General features: G+C 56.4%; 1 protein-coding gene across 20 annotated transcripts in view; it reads right to left on the bottom strand.

The window, feature by feature from the left end:
- MAST3 (microtubule associated serine/threonine kinase 3) overlaps positions 1 to 23,917 on the bottom strand; it is a 65,326-nt gene that overhangs the window by 9,518 nt on the left and 31,891 nt on the right. For 3 of the 20 annotated variants that reach the window (XM_057490129.1, XM_057490138.1, XM_057490143.1), the window contains 17 exons: positions 19,500 to 19,531; positions 9,569 to 9,657; positions 9,417 to 9,489; positions 9,219 to 9,239; positions 8,583 to 8,697; positions 8,029 to 8,189; positions 7,809 to 7,884; positions 7,303 to 7,512; positions 7,114 to 7,215; positions 6,723 to 6,855; positions 5,499 to 5,557; positions 5,043 to 5,128; positions 4,157 to 4,365; positions 3,604 to 3,742; positions 1,059 to 1,191; positions 675 to 840; positions 91 to 192 (listed from right to left, as the gene is read on the bottom strand). In XM_057490129.1, the coding sequence (XP_057346112.1) occupies positions 91 to 192; positions 675 to 840; positions 1,059 to 1,191; positions 3,604 to 3,742; positions 4,157 to 4,365; positions 5,043 to 5,128; positions 5,499 to 5,557; positions 6,723 to 6,855; positions 7,114 to 7,215; positions 7,303 to 7,512; positions 7,809 to 7,884; positions 8,029 to 8,189; positions 8,583 to 8,697; positions 9,219 to 9,239; positions 9,417 to 9,489; positions 9,569 to 9,657; positions 19,500 to 19,531 (1,906 nt within the window). Of the gene's footprint in view, positions 1 to 90; positions 193 to 674; positions 841 to 1,058; positions 1,192 to 3,603; positions 3,743 to 4,156; positions 4,366 to 5,042; positions 5,129 to 5,498; positions 5,558 to 6,722; positions 6,856 to 7,113; positions 7,216 to 7,302; positions 7,513 to 7,808; positions 7,885 to 8,028; positions 8,190 to 8,582; positions 8,698 to 9,218; positions 9,240 to 9,416; positions 9,490 to 9,568; positions 9,658 to 12,071; positions 14,701 to 17,035; positions 17,126 to 17,395; positions 17,671 to 19,499; positions 19,532 to 23,917 lie in introns of those variants that run through there. The other 17 variants (XM_036876043.2, XM_057490140.1, XM_057490139.1 and 14 more) reach the window with 17 other exon arrangements.

Genomic DNA, 23,917 nt, shown 5'->3' with positions numbered 1-23,917 from the left:
CCCTTCAAAACCCCAGCTCCAAGTCCCATGAAGCCTCTCAAGTAGAGCTCTTGTTTACTCCAACTTCCATCCCCACTCACACCTACATACCAGTGCCCAGACGGTCCAGCGGACTCTGTCGGAGGAGCCTGGTGATAAGGTCCTGGGCATCAGATGGAAGGGCCTCATCCCCCTCTGGCCACATGATCTCATCTAAAACGAGGGGAGCGAGCGAGCGGGTGGGGAAAGCCCTTCCTCGCACCTCCCACTGCTTCCCCTCACTCAGTGGGCTCCAAGCCACCATCTTTCTTTAACAGGCGAGGCTTGGTTCCCACCTCACAGCCGTTGCTCTGGCTGTGCCCTCTGCCCAGAGCACCTTCCCCTTTTCTCTGTGGCCCCCTCTTCTTCCTTCAGGTCTCTGCTCACATGTCATCTCAGTGAGGCCTCCATGACCCCTATTTAATACAGCTCTCCTGACATCCAGTACCCTGTTCCCTTCCCTTCTTCTTGCTGCTTCTGCTTTGTATTTTTTTGCCTCTGATTTCCCATAGTCTGATTTATCTACTTTACGGTCTGTCTCCCTTGCTTTGGCTGTGCCAGGCGCACGGTAGGTGCCCAATCCACACCTGGGGCTGCCCAGAGCCCTGGTGGGGCTGAGGCTCGAACCTGAGGCCGTGGGTTCGAGGGGAACGCACCACTGACCACCTGGCCAAAGAGCTCCTCAGGGGTGTCTCCGAAGAAAGGCACGCAGCCCACCAGGAATTCATAGAGGACGACACCCATGGCCCACCAGTCCACCGGCTTCCCATAGCCTTGACGGAAGATCACCTCGGGTGCGATGTACTCGGGCGTCCCGCACACCTGGGCCAGGCAGAACAGGAAACTGAGCACAGCCTCCAGCCCGGGAGAGACCATAGGAGAAGTGGGGAGGCTAGGGCCAGGCTGGGAATAAGGGGTGGGGAGAATTACGGGGCACTTTATTTTCTCCTTTATGCTGGACAGTCTCCCCATGTCCGGGAAGTTGGTCTTCAGACAAAGGGGGGCAGTGCCACACCCACGGCTACCGCCTGCCCGCCCACCTGCTTGTCCACGAACTCCCGGGTGTCCTTCTCGATGTGGCCCTCGTAGAGGTTGGTGGCCATGCTCATGAGCCCGATCTTGGAGAGGCCGAAGTCGGTCAGCTTGATGTGGCCAAGCGAGGTGATCAGCAGGCTGTGGGCGGGAAAGTGGTGTACTCAAGGCTGGGGGTACCTGGCCACTCCTGCCGCCCCAGAATTTGGCTCCAACCTAGCTGGGCCAAGGTCCAGCCGGGGCAACCCACCTCCTCCAAGGAGGTCAGAAAGTACTTGCCGTTCCTGGCGACACTATCACGAGAACAGGTCTTGGACAGTATTATAGTGTGGCAAACATCTTGGGGTACCTACATCTGGGTGCATCCTGAGTTGCTATTGAGCACCTATTGTATACCCCACTATCCAAATATAAATTTCCTGAGAATCACAGCATGTTCTCCCTGTGCATTAAAAACATCTGACTACCTATTGGGTGAATCTACGGTCCATTTTTGCACGTGCGTCCATTATTTTAACAAACACTTAACAAACACCTATTATTTACATCCCATTAAAAAATGAACATATCTTGAGCACCTGCTGTATATAGAAATATACCTCATGAGTGCACCCATTTTTTTAAAACCTGCAAACCTACAGTATACACTGCTGTTCAAGTTTTCCTGTGGGCTTAAATATATGTTTTGTTATAGAACAGAATCATATGCACATCTTTATAAAGTCACATTTTTGTGTACCTCCTGATACATCTGCTGCTTAAAAATAAATTTCTGGAGAACTCACTGCATATATCCAAGTTGTTTGGTGAGCCATTTATTTGTCACCTACTGTGTACCTCGCCTCTATGAAGAAACAGTTCTGTGCGCCTCTGCTGTTTTTAAAAATGAGGACATTTCTCGAGCAACTGCTGTGTACACCAGCTGTGGAAACACTTCAGTGGGGCTATCGGGTGCAGGCAAGAGCTTCCAGAACCAAGGCCTTGTGGCAGGCCTGGGGCCATCCACCTGCTCAAACATTTCTGTAGCTCCTAAGGAGACACTGCTATCTACAACACGTTCTTTTCTTGAACACTGACTATATCTATTTAAAACTTCTTTCCTTCTCACAAATGAAATGATTTAATGCCTGGGTTTTGCTTCAAATTATCCAGTGGGGGTTAGGGGAAACCACGGTTGGGGTGGTGGTGGGTAGCAGGGAAGAAACAGGATTGGCCGAGTGCCGGCAGCTGTGGAAGCCGAGAATGGGCATGGGGAGTGTGTGGAGCGGGTGGGGCCACTGCACCCTTCTGTTAAGGGGTTAAATTTTGTCCCCAGACACTCACACGTTGAAGTCTGAAGTCCCACTGAGCATGGGCGCAGCCTCATTTGGAGAGTCAGTTGTTGCAGATGTGACTAGTTAAAACGGGGGCTTCCTGGAGTAGGGTGGCTCCAACCCAATATGACTGATGTTCTCTTAAAAAGGGGAACTTTGGGCACAGCCATGCCCCAGGGAGAATGCCAGGTGAAGATCAGAGACACTGCCACAAGTCAAGGAACTGGAAGCTGGGAGAGAGGCCTGGAAGGGACCTTCCCCTCGTGCCTTCAGAGAGGAGGGCCATCTGACACCTTGAACTTGGATTTTCACCCCCAACAACTGTGAGAATAAATCTCTGTTGTTTAAGCGGCCCAGCCTGTAGTACTTTGTTACAGCAGCCCTAGCACACTAACACACTTCGCTTGACTTTTTTGTGTGTGCTCCAAATTTTCCAAAGTGAAAAGGACAAAATATTTTTCTCAAGCACCTACTGTGTGCATTTATCCCTCCTGTAGGGGCTGGGGGCTGGGCACCTCCTCCTTTTGCAGCGGAAGGTCCTGAGCTTGACAGGAGCAGGTCCTGCCTTGGGGTTTGACCTGAGACACTCAGAAGACCCTACCTGACTCCAGAGGCCTTACGGGCACAGAGCATCCTTACATCGTTGAATGCAAAGGCCCAAGTATACAAAATACACATTCGCTTTGTTTCCTATGCCACTCACAAACCACAAGATGCCCTGAAAACAAGCAGGCTCTTAATGCCTATGTTTGCACCTCCCCACCTCAAGTGTCTGAGAAACATACTCACCCTGCACCCAGAGGGCACTTGACAGTACACAGCAGGTGCTCAATTAATGCAGGGTAGAGTGCCTTAAAAATTATGTAGGGGTTACAAAGCATGAGGGATTACTCCTTGTGTCTCCCAGTCACCCACAGAGAACCTAGCATGCAGTAGGCGCTTACTAGGTGCTAGAATAAAATAAGCATTCCAAGGGTCTCAATAAACATGTTCTCTCCCTTTCTTGCTTGCACTAACAGCAGATGCTCAAACCATGCACAGCCCCTTTCTTCACATATAAGGTCTTGCAATGTGCATGTCTCTATTCCCTGTGCATAGCTGGTGCCCCATAAATGCAGTCTTTCCTCTGCATACAGCAAGTACCTAATAAGTACCAGCTCTCCCCTATACACAGCAGGTGCTGAACACTGCCACGTTCCCCACAGGGCCCTGGGCCCTGCGCAGAGGCCCACCCACTCACTTGTCTGGCTTGAGGTCCCGGTGCACGATGCCATAGTTGTGCAGGTATTCCAGCGCCAGCACTGTCTCCGCGAAATACATGCGGGCCATGTCCACGGGCAGTGGGCCCATGTTCTTCAGGAGTGTGGCGCAGTCGCCGCCTGAGGAGGGGCGGGCGCACTCACAGGTGCTCTGGGCTCTACTCCCCTTCCCCTCGCCTAGGCCACCTGCCCACCTCCTGCAGAGCGTCCCCAGTCTCTTCTGAATCAGGGAGGGAGCGCACCTCCCCCCACTTCCCTGCTCTGGCTTCCAGCCCCCAGGCCTCTGTCCACTGGCACCCACTGCCTGGGAGGTCCATCCCTCCCTTACCCCCCAGATAGGGGTCCAGTTCTCACACTCCCTGTTGGGCTCCCCCAGTGCCGATCCCTAAGGGGACCCCCATCACAGACGGACAGTGCCCAAGGCAGGCTGGGACCTCATGGAGGACAGAGCAGACCCCAGCTTCAAAGGAGGGACTTTCTCCTGGATCGGGCTGAGCTCCCCACCGCTGGAGGCAGGAGTCCCTGTGACTGCACCTTCCACGTACTCCATGACCATACACAGGTGGCGCCGGGTCTCGAACGAGCAGAACATGCTGACCACGAAGGGGTTCTCAGCGAAGGTGAGGATGTCGCGCTCTACAAACACCTGCTGGATCTGGTTGCGCAGGATTAGGTTCTGCTTGTTGATCTTCTTGATGGCGAAGCGCTGCCGGGTATCCCGGTGCCGCACCAGGTACACAGCCCTGGGGAGGCCGGGCTTGCTGAGGCCCGACAGCGAGGCCCCAGCAGGCACTGAGACATGACCTGGCCTCACAAGGCGCCCTGCTGGGCCTTTGCCTGTGTGTGCTTGCTGCCTGGGACGCCCTTTCCCCTTACCTGGCCCCTTTCCCAAAGCAGCTGCCCCATAGGTTTAAGTTGCCCTGCCTGGTGTCATAAATAAGCCAAAGATGGTCTCAAGGTTGCTTATTTCTTCATAGCCAACTGAGACCCGTAGACCCTTTAGCTCAAAAGCCCACTGCACCAAACTCAAATGGCTTTAAATACAGCCCAAATAAGCAGATGTTTAGCCACGTGGAGTCTGCTGGCTTTGCACCCCTGGTGAAACTGCACCCGCATCTTCCAGCCGGAGACAAGCTCTAGGGCTGTAAAGACCCCAAGCCGCTACTGCCTTTGGAGCTCTGGGACCCAGAAACGCCCCACCGTGCCACCCAGCGACATTGCCTTGACACACATGACCCATTTCCAGTCTCCCTCTGGAGGGTCTTCTGTCTTGAGGGACGCCTACCTCCTACCTCTGCCCCTGCAAACCTCACAAAATGATACTTAAAAAATGCTCAATGCATGTGATTGTCACTGGGTGGCCGTCAGCTAACCCCATGCGCATCTCAGAAATGGGTCTTTGGGGCACCCAAGGACTCACCCATAGGCCCCATTGCTGATGAGTTTGATGGTCTCAAAATCATTCTCACACGGCTTTCTCCGTGCTGGGCCAACCAAGGCACGGCTCTGGGGAGGCACAGAAGGGTCAGGGTCCTGCCCTACTATGGAGCAGGCTTGGTTTCTCCTGCTCTCAGGTTTCAACCACCGGTCCTGACACCGGACGCTACTTCCTTCCTCCAAACTTCTCAAATGCAGCTTCTGCACCCTTCTTCCAGGAAACTCCTACACATCCTTCAGCTGCCCCTCCGATGCCCACTCCAGCCCTGCCCTGCCCAGCCTCCTCAGTGGGCAGTCTCACTTATTCTTGCCTTTCCCCAAAAGTCACAGGCTTTTATTAAACATCCCAGGAGCCCCAGCCCCTCCCATGGCCATCTAATCTACTATGAAAAGGACAGGACAGGTGGGAGTAGGGGGGTGCTAAAGCTCTGTGACTTACCTCTGGGGATGCAGGTGCTGGGGGCTGTCTATCATCAAGGTGACTCAGAGGCACCACCTCTGCAAGTTGAAGGAGGAACCTCAAATCAGGGCCCCCATGCACTGTCCTTCCATCACCCAGAGATTCCCAAGGCCTCCAGGGCTCATCCTGGGCTGGGGATCCCGTGCCTCCCCTGACCAGTTCACCATCATTGAGCCCCTTCTGCAACCAGGTCTTGGCCAAACCCAGGAGGCCAGAGTAAGCAATGACTGAGGAACTTTCCAGGAAAGGCCGGTGGGAAGCCCAGGCTCAGACTGTCAGTCATCATCCTGCCTCTGAGCCTCCGGGCTGGGAACATAAGCCCTCTGGGTCTTGACCCCTAACATCCCTCTCAGCTCAGGGCATGGCCCAGGGGGCACCCCCCCGCTATTTTCTGGCCCCAGGGCTTGGCAGAGGGGCAGCCCAGAATAAGCAGTCAGTAAACGTGAGCCGTGCTGGTGGCAATGAAAACAAGTGTCTCATGGCCACAGAGTAAGGCTGGATACAAAGGCAGAGTCTTAGGGGAGAGGGAGGCCTGTGTTCAAATTAGTCCCACCCACTCTCAGCAGGTCCCCCCAAGAGTGCTGGGCAGACAACCCGCCCCCACAGTCTCAGCCACCACCTGTCCAGGCACTTCCTGCTTCCTCTGACACCCGGGCCCACCCATGGTGCCACCTGCATTATCTTTACAGGACAGGCAGCAAGATGGCTGTGTTCACATCGCCTCTTGCCAGAGCCTCTTAACCACCCTGTGGCCATGCCAGGTCCAGGTCCGAGGCTCCCCTAGCACCGTGCCTTGGCTGCCCCATCTCTGATGTTCGGGGTCGTTCTTACTGGACTGGTGGTGAGCTGCCCTGACTCCAAGTCTGCCTCCTGGGCCAGTGAGACAAGACTGGAGAAGTGCTTTGGAAACATGTGGGACAACGGGAATGACACTCTAATAATGTCCTCCTGGTACCCTGGCCAGCTCAACTTGGCACTTGAGGCTCCAAGGCCCTGGCAGGCCAGGGCGTCCGCCTCGCAGCCACCTAACCCCAGAGTCCTGGGCACTTTTCCTGTAGCAGGCCCAGCAGGTGGCTGAGGGCAGGGCCAGACAGGAAGGACGATGTGGGGGCTCCGGAGTCAGATGGGTACGGGTACAAATCCCGACTAGACCCCGGCCTCTCCTCAGTTTGCTCTTTCTGTCCTGTCCCCACCCTAGCTCACCCTCAAGGGGGTCCTTAGCCAGGCCCAGCTGCCCGATGATATACTGTGGCAGGTCCGTCTTGATGCCCTGGCCCTCGCGGGCCTGGCCCTCAGCAGCCTCCAGCAGGTGGTAAAACTCCTCAGGGTCAAACTCCTATGGGTAAAGAGGAGCTGGTCAACTGGGGCTTGGTTCTCCCCCTAGGCCTCTGCACATGCTGCTCCCTGTCTGTGGCACCCTCACAGACGGCTCCAACTTTTGCCCTGGGTCTCAGCTTCTGGCCCCAGTTGGGGGAGGGAAGCCCATCCCAGCCTGGCAGCACCCCACGGGCACTGCCTCATGAATCTCAGGACTGTAGTGGGCCGAGGCTCAGCTCTGGCGGGACCCAACACCCAGCTGTACACAGAGACTCACCAGGCACTCAAGAAGTCTCGCTGGCCTCGAGATGATGATCAGCAGCTTGCGGACAAGCTGGACAATGAAGCTGACCTCCTCACTGTCTGAGCGCTCATGGGCCTGGGGGCAGGGGGGCAGCGGTGTCACCCACAGGCCTTGCGCCTTGCCCTACCTGGCCTGGGGACCCCATGCCCCAATGCCACGCACGTCTTGTAACAGCCTCTCTAGCTTCTCCTGCATCTCCAGGAAATAGCGGGAAGTGACGAGCGCCTCTCCAGACTTGGCCAGGCAGTCGCGGGCCAGCTCGACAATCTGGTGGTGGATGAAGCCCAGGACGCCATCGGCTAGTGCCAGCCGGGCGCCAGGAGCAAAGGCAGACAGGAACTCCTGCAGACGGCCCTCCATCTGCGCTGTGGCCTGGGGTGGGGGGATGAGATGGGGGTGACTTGGTCACTGGATGGGGCAGGGGAGTGACATGCACATTTGGGGCCAGGAGAGAGAGTTGGGGAGGGAGGAAATGTGACCTAGGGGGTGTGGGGTCGGGTAATTGGATTGGAAAAAGCGACATGCCTAGATGGAGGGGGTTTAGGGCAGAGACAGGGAAAGTCAGGACAAGGGTCCAGGGCAGGGACGCAGCCGAGAAGACACAGCGCATGGATGGACGGCAATGTGGAGACGAGTCAGGGCCAGTCCAGCTGCCCCGGACTGCCCACCTTGGGGAACCTCTCCCGGTACACGTGATTCATCATGATAATCTCGTTGTCGAAGTTTCCTGTTGTGCGACCCGGGCTGAAAGGGGGACAGTTGGCGTGTGACATGGGACTCAAGACCCAGCCCAGGGGAGGGCCAAGGGTCAGGGCCGGAGGAGTCGCCATGCAGACGCAAATCCAGCCCGAGGAGCAGCTGGGGCTAGGGCCAGGGATCAAGTCCTACCTGAGGCTGCGGGAGCGGGGGCGAAAGCGGGGTGAACGGTGGCTGCCCTCCTCGTCAGCCACACTCTCTGAGCTGCGGAAATGCTTGGACAGGAAGCGGAGTTCGTCTGGCGTTGGCTGGAAAGGAAGCTGGTGGAGGTGCTCCCGCGAGGATGAGTTCGACTGGCAGGGGGCGGTTATCAGAGCCACAGGTTCACGGTCAGCGCCACAGCCAGGACCCCAGCATTACCCATCAAGGCCTAGCATGCGTGCTGGTCATCAGATGGTAACACTCTCTTGCCTGGCTCTTTCGCATCCCTTAAAACCCCAGCTCTGATGCCCTCTCCTTCGGGAAGCCCTTCCTGCCTATTTCCTTAGGCAGCCCTAAGACTCAACTGGGCTGGGGATGTCTGTGTCCCCCAAATGGGGGACTCCTTGGGGCTGCAGCTGGGTCCTCTCAGGGACCCCCATGTTGCCCAGAATGGGGCATGGAAGGGGCAGCTGGGATTTGTGATGACCAAACAACTATCCAATACCTTGATAAAAACCAAAGACCCGTCCCACCCCACCTCGCACCCGCCTGTCTGCTTGCCAAGGTGGGACTGTGGGTACCGAGACGGTGGAGCTGGGCGTGTTGGTTCCATAGCCAGAAGATGGGAGAGACGCAAGGGACCATCTTCTGCCGTCAGCCCTGGAGAGGAGAACCAGGGAAGTTGGAACAGAGGCATGGCCTCTGTGGTGCGTGTGGATTGTGGGTGGACACCGTGGCTGGCAGGTTCTAGCCCGGGTGAAGGCAGTACCTTCTGGAAGGCCGAGAACAGGGATGCAGGGTGAGCAAACCCACTGCTGTTTTCTCCTTGTTCTGCAGATGCCTCCTCCGCAAGTCCTCCCTGACCCCAACTGCCAGTGCATCCCCCACCAAAGCTGTGACCTCAGAGTTGAGGCTGCTGGGGTACACGCCGGCTGCTCCCACCAGACTGAGGCGTCCCTGAGCTCCAAAGCCCAGCCTCCCATTCCTCAGGCCCCAGCATCATGCGTGGCACATAGCAGGCGCTCAATAAGTGTTACTGAATGAGTAGATGTTTAAGAGCCTGGTGCACCATAGTGCCTCCATCAGTTCTTGTTAAGTGAATTAATGACTTTTAGTGAATTAATGACTCTTAGACTGGGCAGTTATCCCCTCCTCTTCCCCAAGGAGCTCCTTGAAATTACCTGTCTATGCAGGGAATGTGGCTGCAGAATGCCATATGTTTGCCGGGGGCAGAAGCCAGAGGGAGAGCCCGCCGCAGGGTAGGGGCCAGGGAGGGGAAGAGGCAAATGAGGAGACAGGCCCAGCCACCAAGCACATGCTCCTGCCAGTGCCTTTGGCAGTCATGCCAACACCATCCCCCAAAGTCGAGGACCACTCACCTCCGGGCAAAGGGGAAGTTGACAGCAGATGTAGCCGAAAAGTTCCGAGGGCTATCCAGGGGGCTATTGCCTGCTGAGGAGGAGACAGGGCAAACTGAGTCAGCAGGGGTGGAGACAGGACCCAGGGCCCTCCTGCTCGCTCCCACACTTACCCGTTGGGACTGACAGCGGTGACAGCGGCCGGGAAAGGGTCGGTGAGGGCGTTCCTACTGTCAGGCTTTTGCGGCTCCCGCTGCGGCAGCTGTTAGTGGGTGGGCACGAGGTCAGGCGCTGTGGCTGACTTTGGGTCAGGATGGGAGGCTGGGTACAAACATCCTACCCCACCCCTCATCACACTCCCTGACTGGCCTAAGCCCATTTGAAGCCTAGAGGGGAGTCCTATTTGACAAATACTACCTATTATTAAAACGATTATTGGTATCATCAGTGGTGGCATGAAGCACTTCCAGCCTCCTGGTGGACACTGCACGTAGGCAGGAGCCCCTTCCCAGGCTTCTGTGTTCATAGTCCCATCACCAGGCCTCTGCCCATGCCATGACTACTGCCAGGGGCACTGGCAGATAAGGCACAGGAGCTCGGAGCCCATAGGCGAGCTGAGGCAGGCCTCCGCTCCATTCCATGCACCCTTTGCCAGGGCCATTAGGAAATCTCTTGGCAACCCCCTCCCCAAGATGCCCCCAAAATGCCAATCTGACCCTTAAAAACCCTAGAATCAGCATCTTGCACAGTTTGGTTCTGTCCTTCCTGTTCTACCAAACTTGTGCCTGTGCATTTCCCTCCCTTCATCCCAGCTTCCTCCTGGCTGCCAGACTCATGGGCCAGGCTGCCCCTGGCCCTGTGCAGCCTCCCTAACCTGCACCTTCGCCCCAGCCCCCACCCTGGCAGAGAGAAATTGGGAGCGACACCATCCCCCACACCCCCACAAGAGCAGTCGCCCAGCAACGGCTCTGCTAACTTGACAAGTGCATCAGCCCACATACCCTGAGCCGCCAACGCAGCTGAGCCCTGCAGGGAGGGAGATGAAACCTCAGGGCCTCAAGGAACCCTGGAATGGTGTCTCAGGAGGAAAGCACAGCGCAGGCCAAGGCGTGGGAGAGACCCAGGTGACAAGACAGGCAGGGAGGAGGGGCCCAGCCTGCCTGTGGTTCCATGTGCAGCTGCCCCTCTAAGCCTCAGTTTCCCCATTGGAATACTTTGCAAGGTGCTGGGAAGGTTCCATGGACTCCATACACAGTTGTCAGCTTTGGGCCTGACACTGGGTAAACTGTGGCAGGTACAAATACTGTGTCTTCCCGTAATGCTCACAGAACCTGGTGCACGCACATTCAGAGAGCAGGCAATGCCTCCCCAGCAAATTAAGCCACCATTTGTCAATCCCAACAAGCCCAGAGATGGGAGAGACCAGCTGCACCCATTTCCTGGCCCAGGAAACTGAGGCCACAGATGTCAACAGCCACAGGTACTGTCCTCAAGTCTGAGGTACAGAAGCAAAAGTGAAACCCACAGGTTCCTGCAAAACTTCCTGCCAACCCCTCTCCCCAACACACACACCCATCAGTACCACATCCTCTCCTAGCCTGTCACCTGGATCCTCGACTCCAGGCTGCTCCCAACTGTATCATTTGTCAGCTCCAACAGCATTTGGGAAAAACTTGGCTGCTTCCCTCTTGCTCCCAGGCGTGGCTTTTTTGAAAGCATAGCCAAATTGAGGTCTCAACTGGGAACTGGGCATCATCTGTTTACTTCCTGAGCACTTACTGAGCACCATTATTTGCTCAGCCCTCCCCGGAGGAGGCCCAGGACCCTGAGAAGCTGCTGAACTGTTCGAACAGTCACCCATGTGGAACAACAGAGGATGAGAATGTGGCAGCACATGGGGGCCTGAGGCCAGCTGACTGTACCTGATCCCTGAGGAGCCCATAAGCCCTCTGTGGCTCCCCAAGATCTAGGAGAAGAGTATAAGCCCTGGAATTAGCATTTGAGGTCCTTCAGCAGCTGGTCCCACCATCCAGCCCTTTGCCTATGCTCCCCTCTGGGAATTCCCAGACTCAGCACCAATGAAACACCCAAGCACAGAGAGGTTAAGGGACTGCCTAGAGTCACACAGCCTGTCATTGGCTGAGCTGAAATTTGAACCCAAGATGGTAAAGCCCTCAGTCCTCACTTGGCTTCTCTGCTTTTCAGAAAGGGAAACTGAGACTCCAAGGGAAGCTAGGCTTTATTTAGGGTTAAACCCAGTGGTTTATGCTACCGACACCCCCACCTGCATGCCAGCCTCGTGCAATTATTTGCTTCTGGGCCAACATTTCCGCTGACTGGGCCCCAGGGGCAGGCTAGCCTCAGTTTTTCCAAGAAGCTCCCCCAAGGTCCGCCCAGGGTTGGAGACCCGGGTTCGAATCCTAACTCAAGTCCCAACTCTCTGCTGCCTCTGTCATCACCCTAGCTGCGACCGTGGCGTACAGACCCCCTAGTCCGGGTAACCAGGGGCGAAAAGAGGGTATCTGGGACAAAAGCAGCTACTCCGATCCCAAAGTGTCCTCTCCCTTCCCCCTATCGCCGAACTCACTGGCCCTCGCCACACCGCTGGGACACGTTTCTAGCAACTCGTGTCTGCTCGGCCTGCAGGCGCGCCTTTGCCAGCACAGTGCCGCCTACCTCTTGGAGCGCTGCAGCAGCGCGCCCTTGGCCAGGCGGCTCCGGTGGCCTGGCGCCGCCACCGCCGTCCAGTAGCTGGGGTCAGACATGCTGCTTCTCTTTGTGCCGCGCCGCCGCCCGCGGCCCGGGAGGCGCTGAGGCGCAGCCGGCGGCGGCGGGGCGCGAACCTCCGCGGCCAGAGAAGCCCCGGGAGCCCGGCGGAGCGGGAGGCTGGGGGCGCGCCGCGGGGCTGGGATTGGGGGCGCGAGGAGGAAGCACGCACGCCCAGGCGCGCGGCGGGGGCGGGGCCTGGCGGGGCGGGGCGAGCGACGCGGAAGCGCTGCAGGAGGATCCGCCTGTCGGAGTGGGCGGCCAGTTACCACGGCCGCGGGCGGCGGGGCGGGGCGTTGCCACGGTCGAGGGCGGCGGAGGCGGGGCGTTGGCGGCACCAGGATGTCTGGAGGTGAACTTCGCTCCCTTCCCTCTAAACGTCAATCAGATCACGTCCCCCTTTCCCTCTCTCCCGCGGCGCTAATCGCGTCTGCGTGCGGCATTCAAGACCCATCCAGAGGCCTGGCCTAGCTCACGCTACCGCGCCCACACTGGCTCCACTTGTTGGACTGTTTCCTACCTAGCAAAATCCAGCGTCCGCTCCCTCAGAGGGATCCCTCCTCCCCTTCTCTTGTGTCTGTCTGGCTCTGCCACCCCAGGCTTGGGCTCCTTGGGGTCCCAACACTGGACTGGCACAGAGGGCCAACCGAGGCAGAACACCCGACATGCTCTGCCTGTGTGGTGGGCCAGGAGCCTGGCTCATCAGGAATCAGACACCCGATTTAACTTCTCAAGCCTGTCTTCTCAAGTGCAGAATGGGAGGGAAACTGGGCTACCTCGAGGATTACAAGGGTTAGATGTCAGGTGGTGACTACAACAGTGTCCTGTAAACGTTTTATGAATGTTAGCATTAGGCTAAATTCCTGGCCTGTTTCTGCAGCTACACGTGTCACCTCGTGTAAATGGAATAAAATTAGAGAGACAGAAAGTGCTTGGGGGTACAGTGGGCATTCACCACGGAGGGAGGAATGTCTCACGCAGTGGGCAGTGAATTAAAACCGTCTCCTCTCCTGATGGCTCCAGGAAGTCAGGGACAGTGACTGATGGTCACGGACCACATATTACTTTAGGAACCAGCCCATGCCTGATACTGGAACCCAGACCCCACATCTGAGGAATCTAAGACATGGAGGGGTCCTGCTGCTGGTGTGTAACCCTCAGTCTACCCATTCCTCTTGCCACCAGTTTTGCTTCTCAAGTCTCAGCCTCCCCACCCTGTCCTTTCCACATGCGGAGTCACACTCAGGCACCTACTGTGTCTCCCCAAGAATGGCCTCCAGGACCCCAGGCCCAAGGTTCAAACACCCTTATCTGGCCATCATTCACTCCACAAACATTTGTTGAGCACTCTGTGCTTACTCCTGGGGAAATAGTAGGAACCAGGCCACAAATAACCCCTGCCCTTAGGGGCCCCTAGTCTGGTGGGGGAGGCAGAGAGTGAACAGGAAACAATGACATGAACAAGGTAATTTCAAACACTTAAATTGAGGAAGGAACAGAGTGGGTAACACTGGCAAAGGACAAGGACAACTTTAGCTTAGAGGCCTCTCTGAGGAGGTGATAGTCCAGCCAGCCAACACACTGAGAAGGAAGGGGAACCGGCCATGGAGAAAGAGTATCCCAGGCAGTGGGCACCGCTTATACAAAGGCCCTGAAGCAGGGCTGAGGGGAATATGCCAACAGGGCTGAACCTTTTGGGCTCCACAGAGTACAGGTTTACAGCAGGAGCAAGGGGCAGGAGTGGAGGTGGTAGGAGGCCAGTGAGGGGGCTGTGCCAGGGTCTGGAAGGGTGCCAGAGGCCTGGACCAGGGTGGAGCTGTGGAGAAGAGTGGGTATAGATCCTCGACTTGTTTAAAGGCCAAAGGACAGGCCTTGCTGTGGGGCCAGACATGGAGAAGAGGATGGGAGTGGTCACCTATGACCCTCAGGTATTCAGCCTAATACACATGTGGGGGACAGAGCCACTGTATGGGGGTAATGCAATGTCCCAGAGGTCTGGAGACCCAAATGGGGTTGGAGGCATGGTCCCGTGTCACCATTTGCTGACATACTGTGCCCATGAACCACCCCCTACATGTGTGGCAGGGACATTTCTGCACAGTTAGTAAAGGAGCTGTCCCTCATCCCCAGCTGTGGCCGCACCCTGCACCGCCTACATGCCCCCATCACGCCCACTGCACTGGCATCCCCAGCAGCTGTGTCTCCTACGCCCATCTGGCCTGTTGCCTCCTCTGCAGAACAGGGCTGTAGCTGACAATTCAGAGGGCCTGTGAACAAGGCAAAGGACTCCCAGAAAGGCTGGCTGAGCCACTGACCTCTAGTGCCAGCCCACTGCCCACCAGATCACACCCTTGCCTTTCTCACACACCTTCTGTGGCTCCTCAATGCTTTTACAGCAAAATTCCTGGGTGAATCCTGCTCCCAGGACTTGGATCCCAACCCTGTCTGTGACTAGGGCTTTGCCTCTCTGCTTATGCTAGTGATCTTAACTGGCAAAGCCTCAAGTGGGTGTACAGATCCATACTCCCAACCCCTTGTTGGTCTGACCACCCCATCCCTTCCCACCTACCCATGTGTGCCCACACTCCTCCCAAACCCATAACCTGTGTGGCTCCTAGTGTCCTCAGGAGAAAATTCCAAATTCTTCCTGTCCTTGGCATTCAAGGCCCCCAAAGAAATTGTTGGCCCCCATGTCTGCAAGGGCCCATCTCACCTTCTTCAACACCCCCAACACCACTAGCACAGGCAGAGCCCTCCCACCTACTTCCCATTTGTCCATGCCGCAAGCATTAACTGAGCACCAGCTGTATTCCGGCCTTGCCCTGAGGATACAGGATGACCAGGACAGATATGGTCCTCAAGGGGCTCCCAAACCTCTGGGTGAGAAAAACAAACCAATAATCACACAGACATGTGGAAATCATGCCATAATGGGGTCCCAGTGAGAGAAATGGACAGGTATAATGATATAATGGGTCTGGGGGTCCTGAATAGGGGAGGTCAAGGAAAGCTTCTTATCTAAGGGCTTGATGGGGACTCAACAAATGAAAAAAGGATGAAATGAAGCTCTGGGTAGAGGAGGCAGCAAGTGTAAAGGTCCTGAGGCTGGACCAGTTTATGTTCTGTCAGTCCAGGAAGCTATATGGCTACAGTCGGGTAAGCGATGGGGAGATGGATAGGAGGAGATGGGGTGGTTACAGGAGCCAGACCCACAGGGTCTTGGAGGCTGAGGAGACAAATGTGGGCTTCTTCCCAGGGCTTGGAGCTGGGAGGCAGGGACCCATTTCCTTGCCTGGCCCAAGGCGATGTGGCTCTGCTGCCCCCTGATGGCGAGTGTGGGGACCCAGGGGCCTCAGCTAGGGCCCCAAACTCTGCATCCATTTCCTCCTAGTAAAACTGGCAGAGCAAATCTCAACAGGTCCCCTCCTCATCCTGGGGTTGAGCCCAACCACTCGGAGTCGGATCTGGCCTGATGCTGTCTCCCAGGGCGCCTCTGGACAACAAACGAGGCCCCAAGTTTCCTCCTCTGCTAAAGGAGGGCTACAGCAGTCCCTGCCTCCCACTGGACACCCGACCTGGTCCAGCTCTCACCATCACCTACCCGGGTGTTGCACTAGCCACCTTCTTGTCCCCACCACCTCCATTTCTGTTCCCTGTCCCAGCAGACCTTTGTTCCCCCAAGGGAGCCATAAGAGGCTTTAAAAAAAAACCTCAGGCCTGCCTCAGGATCTGTGCATGTGCAGTTCTCTGCCTGGAGCCTCTCCTTCCCTGGCCCTGCCCAGGCCTTGGCTCAAGCGCAACCTCCCCCAAGAGGTCCCCTTGTGAATGTATCTTGGTAGTCCATTCACTTGTTTGTTGCCCACCTCTCACTGAGAGCCCCATGAGGGAAGAACTGTGTTCTTAGTAGCACTTGGTATTCAGTAGGTGCCTATTTAATGAAGCTCTGTCCCTGTTGCCTAGTACCCAGTGTGGTCTTCAAATTGTTCTCTTTTCTCCCCATTAAAGGACTGTGGGAAGAGTCTGGGCAGCTCATTCATACTAAGATGTAAACAACTGATACATCTATCCCCTTCCTGAACTTTTGACCAAGCTGTTCGAGGAGCAGCTCATATTAACCCTGGTTTCCTAGTTGTATGGGGGCAGGACACTGAGAACCAACCGTCAAAGGGTGGCTCAAGCCCTCAAGGCTCTGGTAGCCGGGCTGGCCTTAATACCTGGCCCCCAGACATACTAATAAACTGGGAGAATTGGCCTCTCCTCTCTGAGCCTCAGTTTCCACAGCTGGAAAATGGGGTAAGAAAGGGTGCCTTGCTCCCAGGGCTGCTAAAAGTTGGAGGGGGGGGCGGTGTACAGAAGGCACATGGTATAGAGTCGGCACCCCCTCAGGCTAGTTCCTTTCTTCCTACGCCACTCTGCTGGGTTGAGCTCAGTGAGTTGGGATCTTATGATGTGGACTCTCAGCCCGTGGTGTGTGTGCATTCCCAGGGAAGAGCTTTCTGGAGAGCTGACCTGGGTGTGGGGAGGGTCCCTGAGGTCACAGCCTGGGAGGCCAGGCTGATTCAGCAGGGAGGGTGCTGAGCAGGCTGGGAACCCAACACCTGTCTTAGGGATGTCCTTGGGCAACAGCTCAAGTTCCGGCCTTGCCTTGGCAACCTGTCGAACAGGGGACCTGCTAACTATGGCTAAAAATGTAATTTCCCCATCACAGCCCTAGTGCGATCACAGCACCATTCTATGGAGGGGTAAACCGAGGCCCAGAGTGGTTATGTCACTAGCCCACAGTACCTTGCGGAGAAAGCTGCGTCTGCGCAGCTCCCAGGGGTCTGGGGTGTCAGGCCAATGTCCAAGCCCCGCCCCTGCAGGCTGTCACTTACCTCCAGGGATGCAGGCCCAGCGAGGGGCTGCAAGGGCTGCAGGGGCTGCTGGGGCTCAGCAAGGACGGGCTCTGGCTGCTTGGAGACAGACTGAAAAGAAAGAGGCCGGGGACGGTGAACCTGACAGTGGCCCCTGCACATGGCCCAATTCAGAGACCAGACCAGGGCTGCGGTTCCCTTAGGGAGAAGGGGCCCAAGGCACAGGATTCTGGGTCTCTCGTAGGCCGCGGGGGCGGGGCCATACTGATGACCCGGGAGGGCTCCTCAGAGGCGGCGGGTGCGAACAGAGATGCAGCGAAGGGCAGCTGTCAGCTTCCCTCTTCCCCTCATTCCCCCCACCTTCCCCAGCCAAGCACTCACTCGAGGGTTAGCGCCGGGATGTGCAGTTTGTCCCGGCGGGACTTCATGCCGAGGCCGGGGCCACGTCTACGTGGCCCGGTTCAGACGCCCCCTTCGTGGCCCCAAAGCCCCGATCGTGGCGCGATCCGACAGACGCGGACGTGGGGACAGCACGTCAGGCTGGCGCGGCGCGAGGGGCGGACGCGGTGCGGAGGCTGGGCCGCCGGGGGGCGGGGGGCGGGCTCTCCCCGCCTCGGGGCGGGACTCGGAGCCCTGCACCTGCGCGCGGGCCGGGCCCGGCCCGGCGGGCGAGGTTGAGTTGCGGGAGGCAGTAGCAGCCGGTGCCACCCTCTGCCCCGCAGGGACCCCGAGGCTGCCGGATCCTTTCGAACACCCCGGCTGCGTGGCCCGAAAGGAAGGGCGGTCACTGTCTCCTCGGCCAGAATTATTACTCCATCGTCTGGCCACGTCCCACCTGGCCTCTTCCTGGCCTCTGCCCTCTGCCTGCCCTGGGGGTCTTCCGGATCCCGGATCTGAGAGCACCCGCCCCTAACCCCAGCCCAGCCGCTCCGCTCGGCGACCGTGGCCCTTCGCGGCGGGTCTCGGCATTCCGGAGTTCACCGGAGGCTCCAGCTACGTCTCTAGGCCTTCGCTCCATCGGTTCCCTCAGCCAGGGGCGTTGTCTCCCTCTCCCACATCCGAGTTCAGCCCCATCGGCCCCTCCTCCACGAAGCCGTCCCTACACAAAGACCCAGGGCGCACCGAGGCCCCCACACTCCTGCCCAGCCCGGGCCTCTAGGGTCTGGGGTTGTCTGCCTTAGGCCCCCTGGAAAACCAAAATCACGCACACGGCAGGTGGCAGAGAGTAGATCATCCTCAGGGTGTTTTTGTCCTCGTTCTACCCCGTGGGCCGGGACTTTGCCTTCCGTGGGCCCTACTGATTCACTGTCCAACACCCCGCCCCCAGCCTGGGCAAAGCCCGGGAACAGTGCCGGCGATCAAAGTCCAAGCCCCGCCCCCACTGGGGCCCTCACGCCCCTCTCACCAGCTGCACCATCCCCCCAGTCAGAGATTAGATGGTCTGGGCTTGGGGGCCACTCTGACCCCACCCCCTCCAGCAGATTCAAAACTCTCATCCAGACCCCAGGACATCCCCCTTCTCTCCCCGCTCCACCTCGTCTGTGCTCACTTCACTCCAGCAGAGCTACCCCTGTCTCCATGCTGTTCTTCCAATACCAAGCTGGTTCACACCACAGGACCTTTGCCCATGTCCTTCTTTCTGCCTGGAATGCTTCCCCCAGACTTTCTCCCTGACCTTTTCCAACTCTTAGAGATCTGGGCTCAAATGTCACCTCCAAGAGGCCCCACATTTTCAGGACTAAAGCCACCCCACCTTCCGTCTTTCTGTTTCATTTCACCCTATGCATAATATTACATCCCCATCACTCTCCCCAGAGATGGCCTTGGCTGTATGCCCTGTGCCTGTGCAGAGCAGAGCACACAGTAGGCTCTCAAAAATAAATCTGAGTGAGTGCTTTCACTGACGGGTAAGAGAATTCCCACCCCCAACTCAGGCAGACTCAGTCCCCAAAGAGGGGATGTCTGCACTGACACACTTCCAGACCACAAACATAAGGCAAACCCCTCCCCAACCTGGCCTTTCCCTGTCAGTAAACTGGCAAAGGTGTTGAACAAAATGTTCTTTGAGCTTTTGGGATCCCAAAATGCCAACCTACAGGAATGCTAACATGACCCTGAAGGACATAATTTCCTACCCACATTTCCTGAGAGTGAGCTCCCCATTATGGGAGTCATGCAAACTGGTCCCAGGGTTCTGGGTTGGAATTCTATAATCTGGACTCTGGACACCAGACAAGTTTTCCCTCTTTGGTGCTGGGTGCCCTTGAGTCAGTGATGCAACGTGCCTGCACCTCAGTTTCCTCACTTGCAGCTTGACATACGCCTCCCAACCTGTGAGACTTTGCCAACACCAGGGGCAGGATCAAGGTGGGCAGCTTTGTTGTAAATATTAAATAACTTCACAATTCAGAGGCAGCTGTTGCTGAAATATCTGTGCCTAGGACCCCAAGGCTCCTCCCAGCTAACAGGCCCTAGGTAAACTCACCCACGTCCACGGCGCGGCAGGCTCAGCTCCTTCTGGAATGAGATGAAAACAGGGGTCATTTCCAAGGAGACAAGCCCTTCACACCCCTGGTCTTCCCAGTTGCCCCGTTGCTTACCCTGGTCCAGCCAATGCCTCTTTTCTGCTCATTCCCCATACTGGGCTCAGCACTGCCTCAAGGCCTTTATGCCAGCTGTGTCCCCTGCCAGGACCACCTTCTCTTTCCTCGGTGCTAGTTAATTGCAGCTCATCCTTTAGGTCTCAGCTTAAAGCACCCTTCCTCCTGGCAGTCCTTTCAGATTCCCAATCTACCTCCCTGCTGGGCTCATACTCTACTTATATGGAAAGCAATTTTATTATTTAAGATAACAAATTAGTTATAATTAAAAAGAAATTGGTCAGTAGTGGCTAAACACTAATCATCTGTTGAGGAAAGGGAGATTCCTGAGTCATCCTCACCCTGCCCCCCACCAGATCTGAAAGCCGTCCCCGCTGCCCCCCAGCCCTCCAGCCACCCTCTGCAAAGCCTATGCAAGTTTGGGTCTTGGGCACCTGTGGGGGTTTGGGGGTCCCTGACTGCTGACTCCCTGTTGTAGACTCTTTAAGAGCTCAGCAAGCTGACCTGTACCAACCTTGCGTGCCCTCACCATATGTAGGGTAAAAAGCAACTGTTCTTGGGGTCCACTGTGACACCACAGTCCACCCTCAAGTAAGGCTCACCCATGAGGGTTTTTTAATTCTCAAAGGCCGTGTTGCACAAATTTAGAATCTGGGGACACTCAGGTCTATTATCTGTTCCTTTCTAGTTGTGGTACCTCGAACAAGTGACTTGTATGCCTCACGGTTTTCCCATCTGTTTTGAAGGTAATCAGGAGAGTTCTGCGGTAATAATCATCAGCCATTATTACTGTTGCTGTGTTACTGTCGAGCTCAGCAAGGGTCTATGTGGACTATCATACCACCTGATAAATTTTACATTCGCAGAGCCGCTTACTGTGCACCAGGAGCAGGGGCCATTTTACAGGAAGGGAAACTGAGGTGCAGAGGGCAGCCGGCTCTTGGCGGAGAGAGGGAGGGAATCTAGGTCTCTGAACAGCCTCCCCTCATCCCCACCCCCAACACATGCCAGGGCGGTCGCGTCAAGGACACAGGACTATTTTTACTTCGGTGGGCTCCAGGCTGCCCACTTCGGCAGTGGGGCGTTCGCCATGGCAACCAGTGACGCCATCAGCCCCCGCAGCCAACTGAGGGGGCCGGAAGCTGCTGAGCGCGGGACGCCAGTGCTGGGAGAGGTTGGCAGGGCCTCCCAGCAGCAGAAGAGAGTCCTCCGGAATGGGGCGCTGCCCCAAGGCCGGACCCCAGCTACCTTGAGCTCAGAAGACTGAGTGGTCCAAGCAGGTGAGGCTGACCTGCCACCCTAAGGTCTCCCTGTATGCTTGAATACCTTTGGAAATGCAGAGCTTTGGAAAATCAGGGCAAAGGGTCATGGACCCAGGGACTACCATTTTCACCATTAGGGCCTCTTTCTGCCCCTCTCCAATTGTTATGGGATCTTATGCCTGCTCCCACCCTGCCCCTTTTCTCGAACCTGCAAAACAGGGAGCTGGGATTTGAACCTAGGGCTCTCCACTACACACACCCTTTCCCACTCCAGTCATTTTCCTTCTAAAGTCCTGACAGTCCTAGGTTCCCAGAATCCCACCCTGCCCTTCAATCTGGGCTGTGTGACCTCCACATTGACTTCACTGCTCTGTGCCTCAGTTTCCTTATTTGGAAACTGACACAGTTACATAGGGTCCTGGAAGAAATCAAATACCAAGCTCAGGGCCTTGGTGCTGGGTGAGGTTATAAATCTGAGCCAAGACAATGATTTTATGAGGTTAATAATAACCACCAATTTAACCACACTTTTTAATTTGCTTCCACAATACAAAAAGATGTCAAGTGGCAGAGAGAGGTGAGGGAAGTTGGAGCCTCCTGCAAGGGCTTGGTGTAAAGCTGGGCCAACATGGAACTCTCCCAGTACCACCCCCGGACCCTCTGCTCCCTGTGCCATCTGCTTCTGCCTTCAGCCCCCTCTTTGCCAGCTGTTCCGCAGGGAGTGGCTCCCACATAGAAGGGGTAGGTGGGGGCTCTGACCCCCTGGAACCACCCTTAAAGACAGTATTTACGGTATCCTCTTCTGTGCTTGGCTGAGCTGACGGATGCTACCTCCCTGCCAGACACCTCAGCTCCACCCTGAAGAACCCCGAGTATGGAAGAGACAGCAGGGCATGGACACCCCCATACCAGAGGCATGGGGTGGGTGCCCAGAGGGAGATAAGGAGCTGGAGGATGGGGAGCCCAGAGGCTTCCCGGAGGGAGATGTCAGGCTGGGCCAGCAGGCTAGTGGGAAACACTAGGGTGGAGGTGGGACTCAGCGCCATGGGCACCAAGCTCCATGGAATGTAGGCAGCTGGAGAGAAGGGAGAGAGATGTTAGCAGGCTGGAGGACTTCCTGGAAGAGGAGAATGAGTGGAACTGGGCTGTGAAGATTCATGACAGACCTTCCAGGGAGCATCCCCAGAAGCAGCACAGACAAAATCTAGACATAGGCTGTGGCCACCTCCTCTGCCCTTGATGTTCTGTTTGGGGATCTGGTGTTTTAAAAGTTTGTAGTTCGTGAAGCAAAGATCCAAGTGGGAGATGATGAAACTAATGATAAGATCAGAAGTAGTAATCCTAGTAATAACAGCTCACCGTAACTGGTGCCTCAAATGCTACACAAGGAGACTGACCTTAACACAAACCGGGAATGACCAGTCTCCACCTCTTCCTCTGACCCACAGCCAACCCAAACTCGTGGCCCACAGGGCCAGGCCAGGTCCTGTTTACGACCTCCCAGCACACAGCCAGCTGCGTGCCCTACATTGCCACAATCAGATTGACCAGGAGACCCAGGGCTAGTGCCTGGACTGGCCAATCAGCACCGGACTCACGTCCCCTCCGCTTCCTCAAGCTTTTATGAATTGACTCTTTGACCTTCATCAAGGCTCAGCCTCCAAGATATCTGATTGGCTGTGATCAGCAGGCTGCCATCTGATTGGCTGGCCACGCTCCGGGTCTGTCAACTGGGCTCCAGTTGAGGGAGTGCGTGGTTAATGGCCAAACCCAGGCCCTCAACATCTTTGCACCCTGAGGCACCGCACCGGGTAGAATTCCAGCTCTCTGACTTCCTGGCTGTTAGTTTCCCTCTATGAGCCTCAGTTTCCCCTTAAGAAAAATAATATCTCCCCCACTGTTAGGAGAATTAAACGCATATACAGTGCTTAGCATTCATAGGTGCCCATTACTATGAATTGTTATTTATACTTAATTGTATTTTAAAAAAATTATTTTCATTGTCTCCTACTTGGTCCTTTACTCCAAGCATCTCCCCGGCTTTTGGCCCCCTCATCTTGCCCCCAACCAGCTCCAGAGGAGCCCTTCAAAGCCCTCAGATGAGAGGGCGTGTCCTCCTCGGCTCCAACACCTTCCATAGTCCCCAATCACTCTAGGGAGAAAGTCGAACCTCTCCAAAATCGGCCCTGGCAGTCCTGGAAGGAGACGGGTCCCCTCTCACACCCCAAGCTCAAGCGCTAAGAAATGGCTTCTGTTACCCATACAACACACACGGCTGCATGTCTTTGTACCTCTGCACATGCTGTGCCTTCTGCCAGAATGCTCTCACCCATCTGGGCAATCCCTATTCGTGTGTCTCCGCCCCCATGGATGGAGGTCGGCCAGTGTGGGGTTGGTCTGGAGGGGGAGCCGGACCTGCCTGGGTTCAAATTCTAACATTTGCCACTTACAAGCTGTGACACCTGGACAGTGGCTATGCTTCTCTGAGACTCAGTTTCCCCTTTTGTAATCCGGGACTTGTCATCAGAATGGGCACCTCCTCTCATGGAACAGGCTCCACTTTCTGACGTCAGCAGCGCCCCCATTTGACTACCCGAAGGCGGTTTCTCTATTTTAAGAGGCCTTGGGCGGGGTTCGAGTCTAACTGGGGTTCTGGGCGGGACCTGTTTCCCAACAAACACCCCACTGCTCACAAGTCCTGCCCTGCCCCCTCCTCTACACCCAGGGGTCCCTCACTTCTGTCTCTAGCCTCCGCCCCGCCCTTCTGCTCCCTCACCCCCCGCCGCGCCCTCGGGGGTCTCTGCCCTGCAGCTCTGCCTGCACCCTCCCTGAAAACGCTCACCCCCAAACACAGGCGCTCCCCTTCACCTTCGGAAGAGTTCGCAGTCCTGCAGCCCGGGTTCAAGGTGCTCCTTCCACTCCCTCGCAGCCTCAGTGCCCCACCCTATCCCCAGTCCTTTCTAGGTTCCAGCTGTGCTCAGACTCATTTCCCCAAACACCTCTGCACTGAGGCGACCCAGCAGCTAGCTCTTCGTTCAGGC

This window comes from Manis pentadactyla, chromosome 12 (assembly GCF_030020395.1).
Source record: "Manis pentadactyla isolate mManPen7 chromosome 12, mManPen7.hap1, whole genome shotgun sequence".
Lineage (NCBI taxonomy): Eukaryota > Metazoa > Chordata > Mammalia > Pholidota > Manidae > Manis > Manis pentadactyla.
This window is presented reverse-complemented; position numbering and strand designations above follow the sequence as displayed.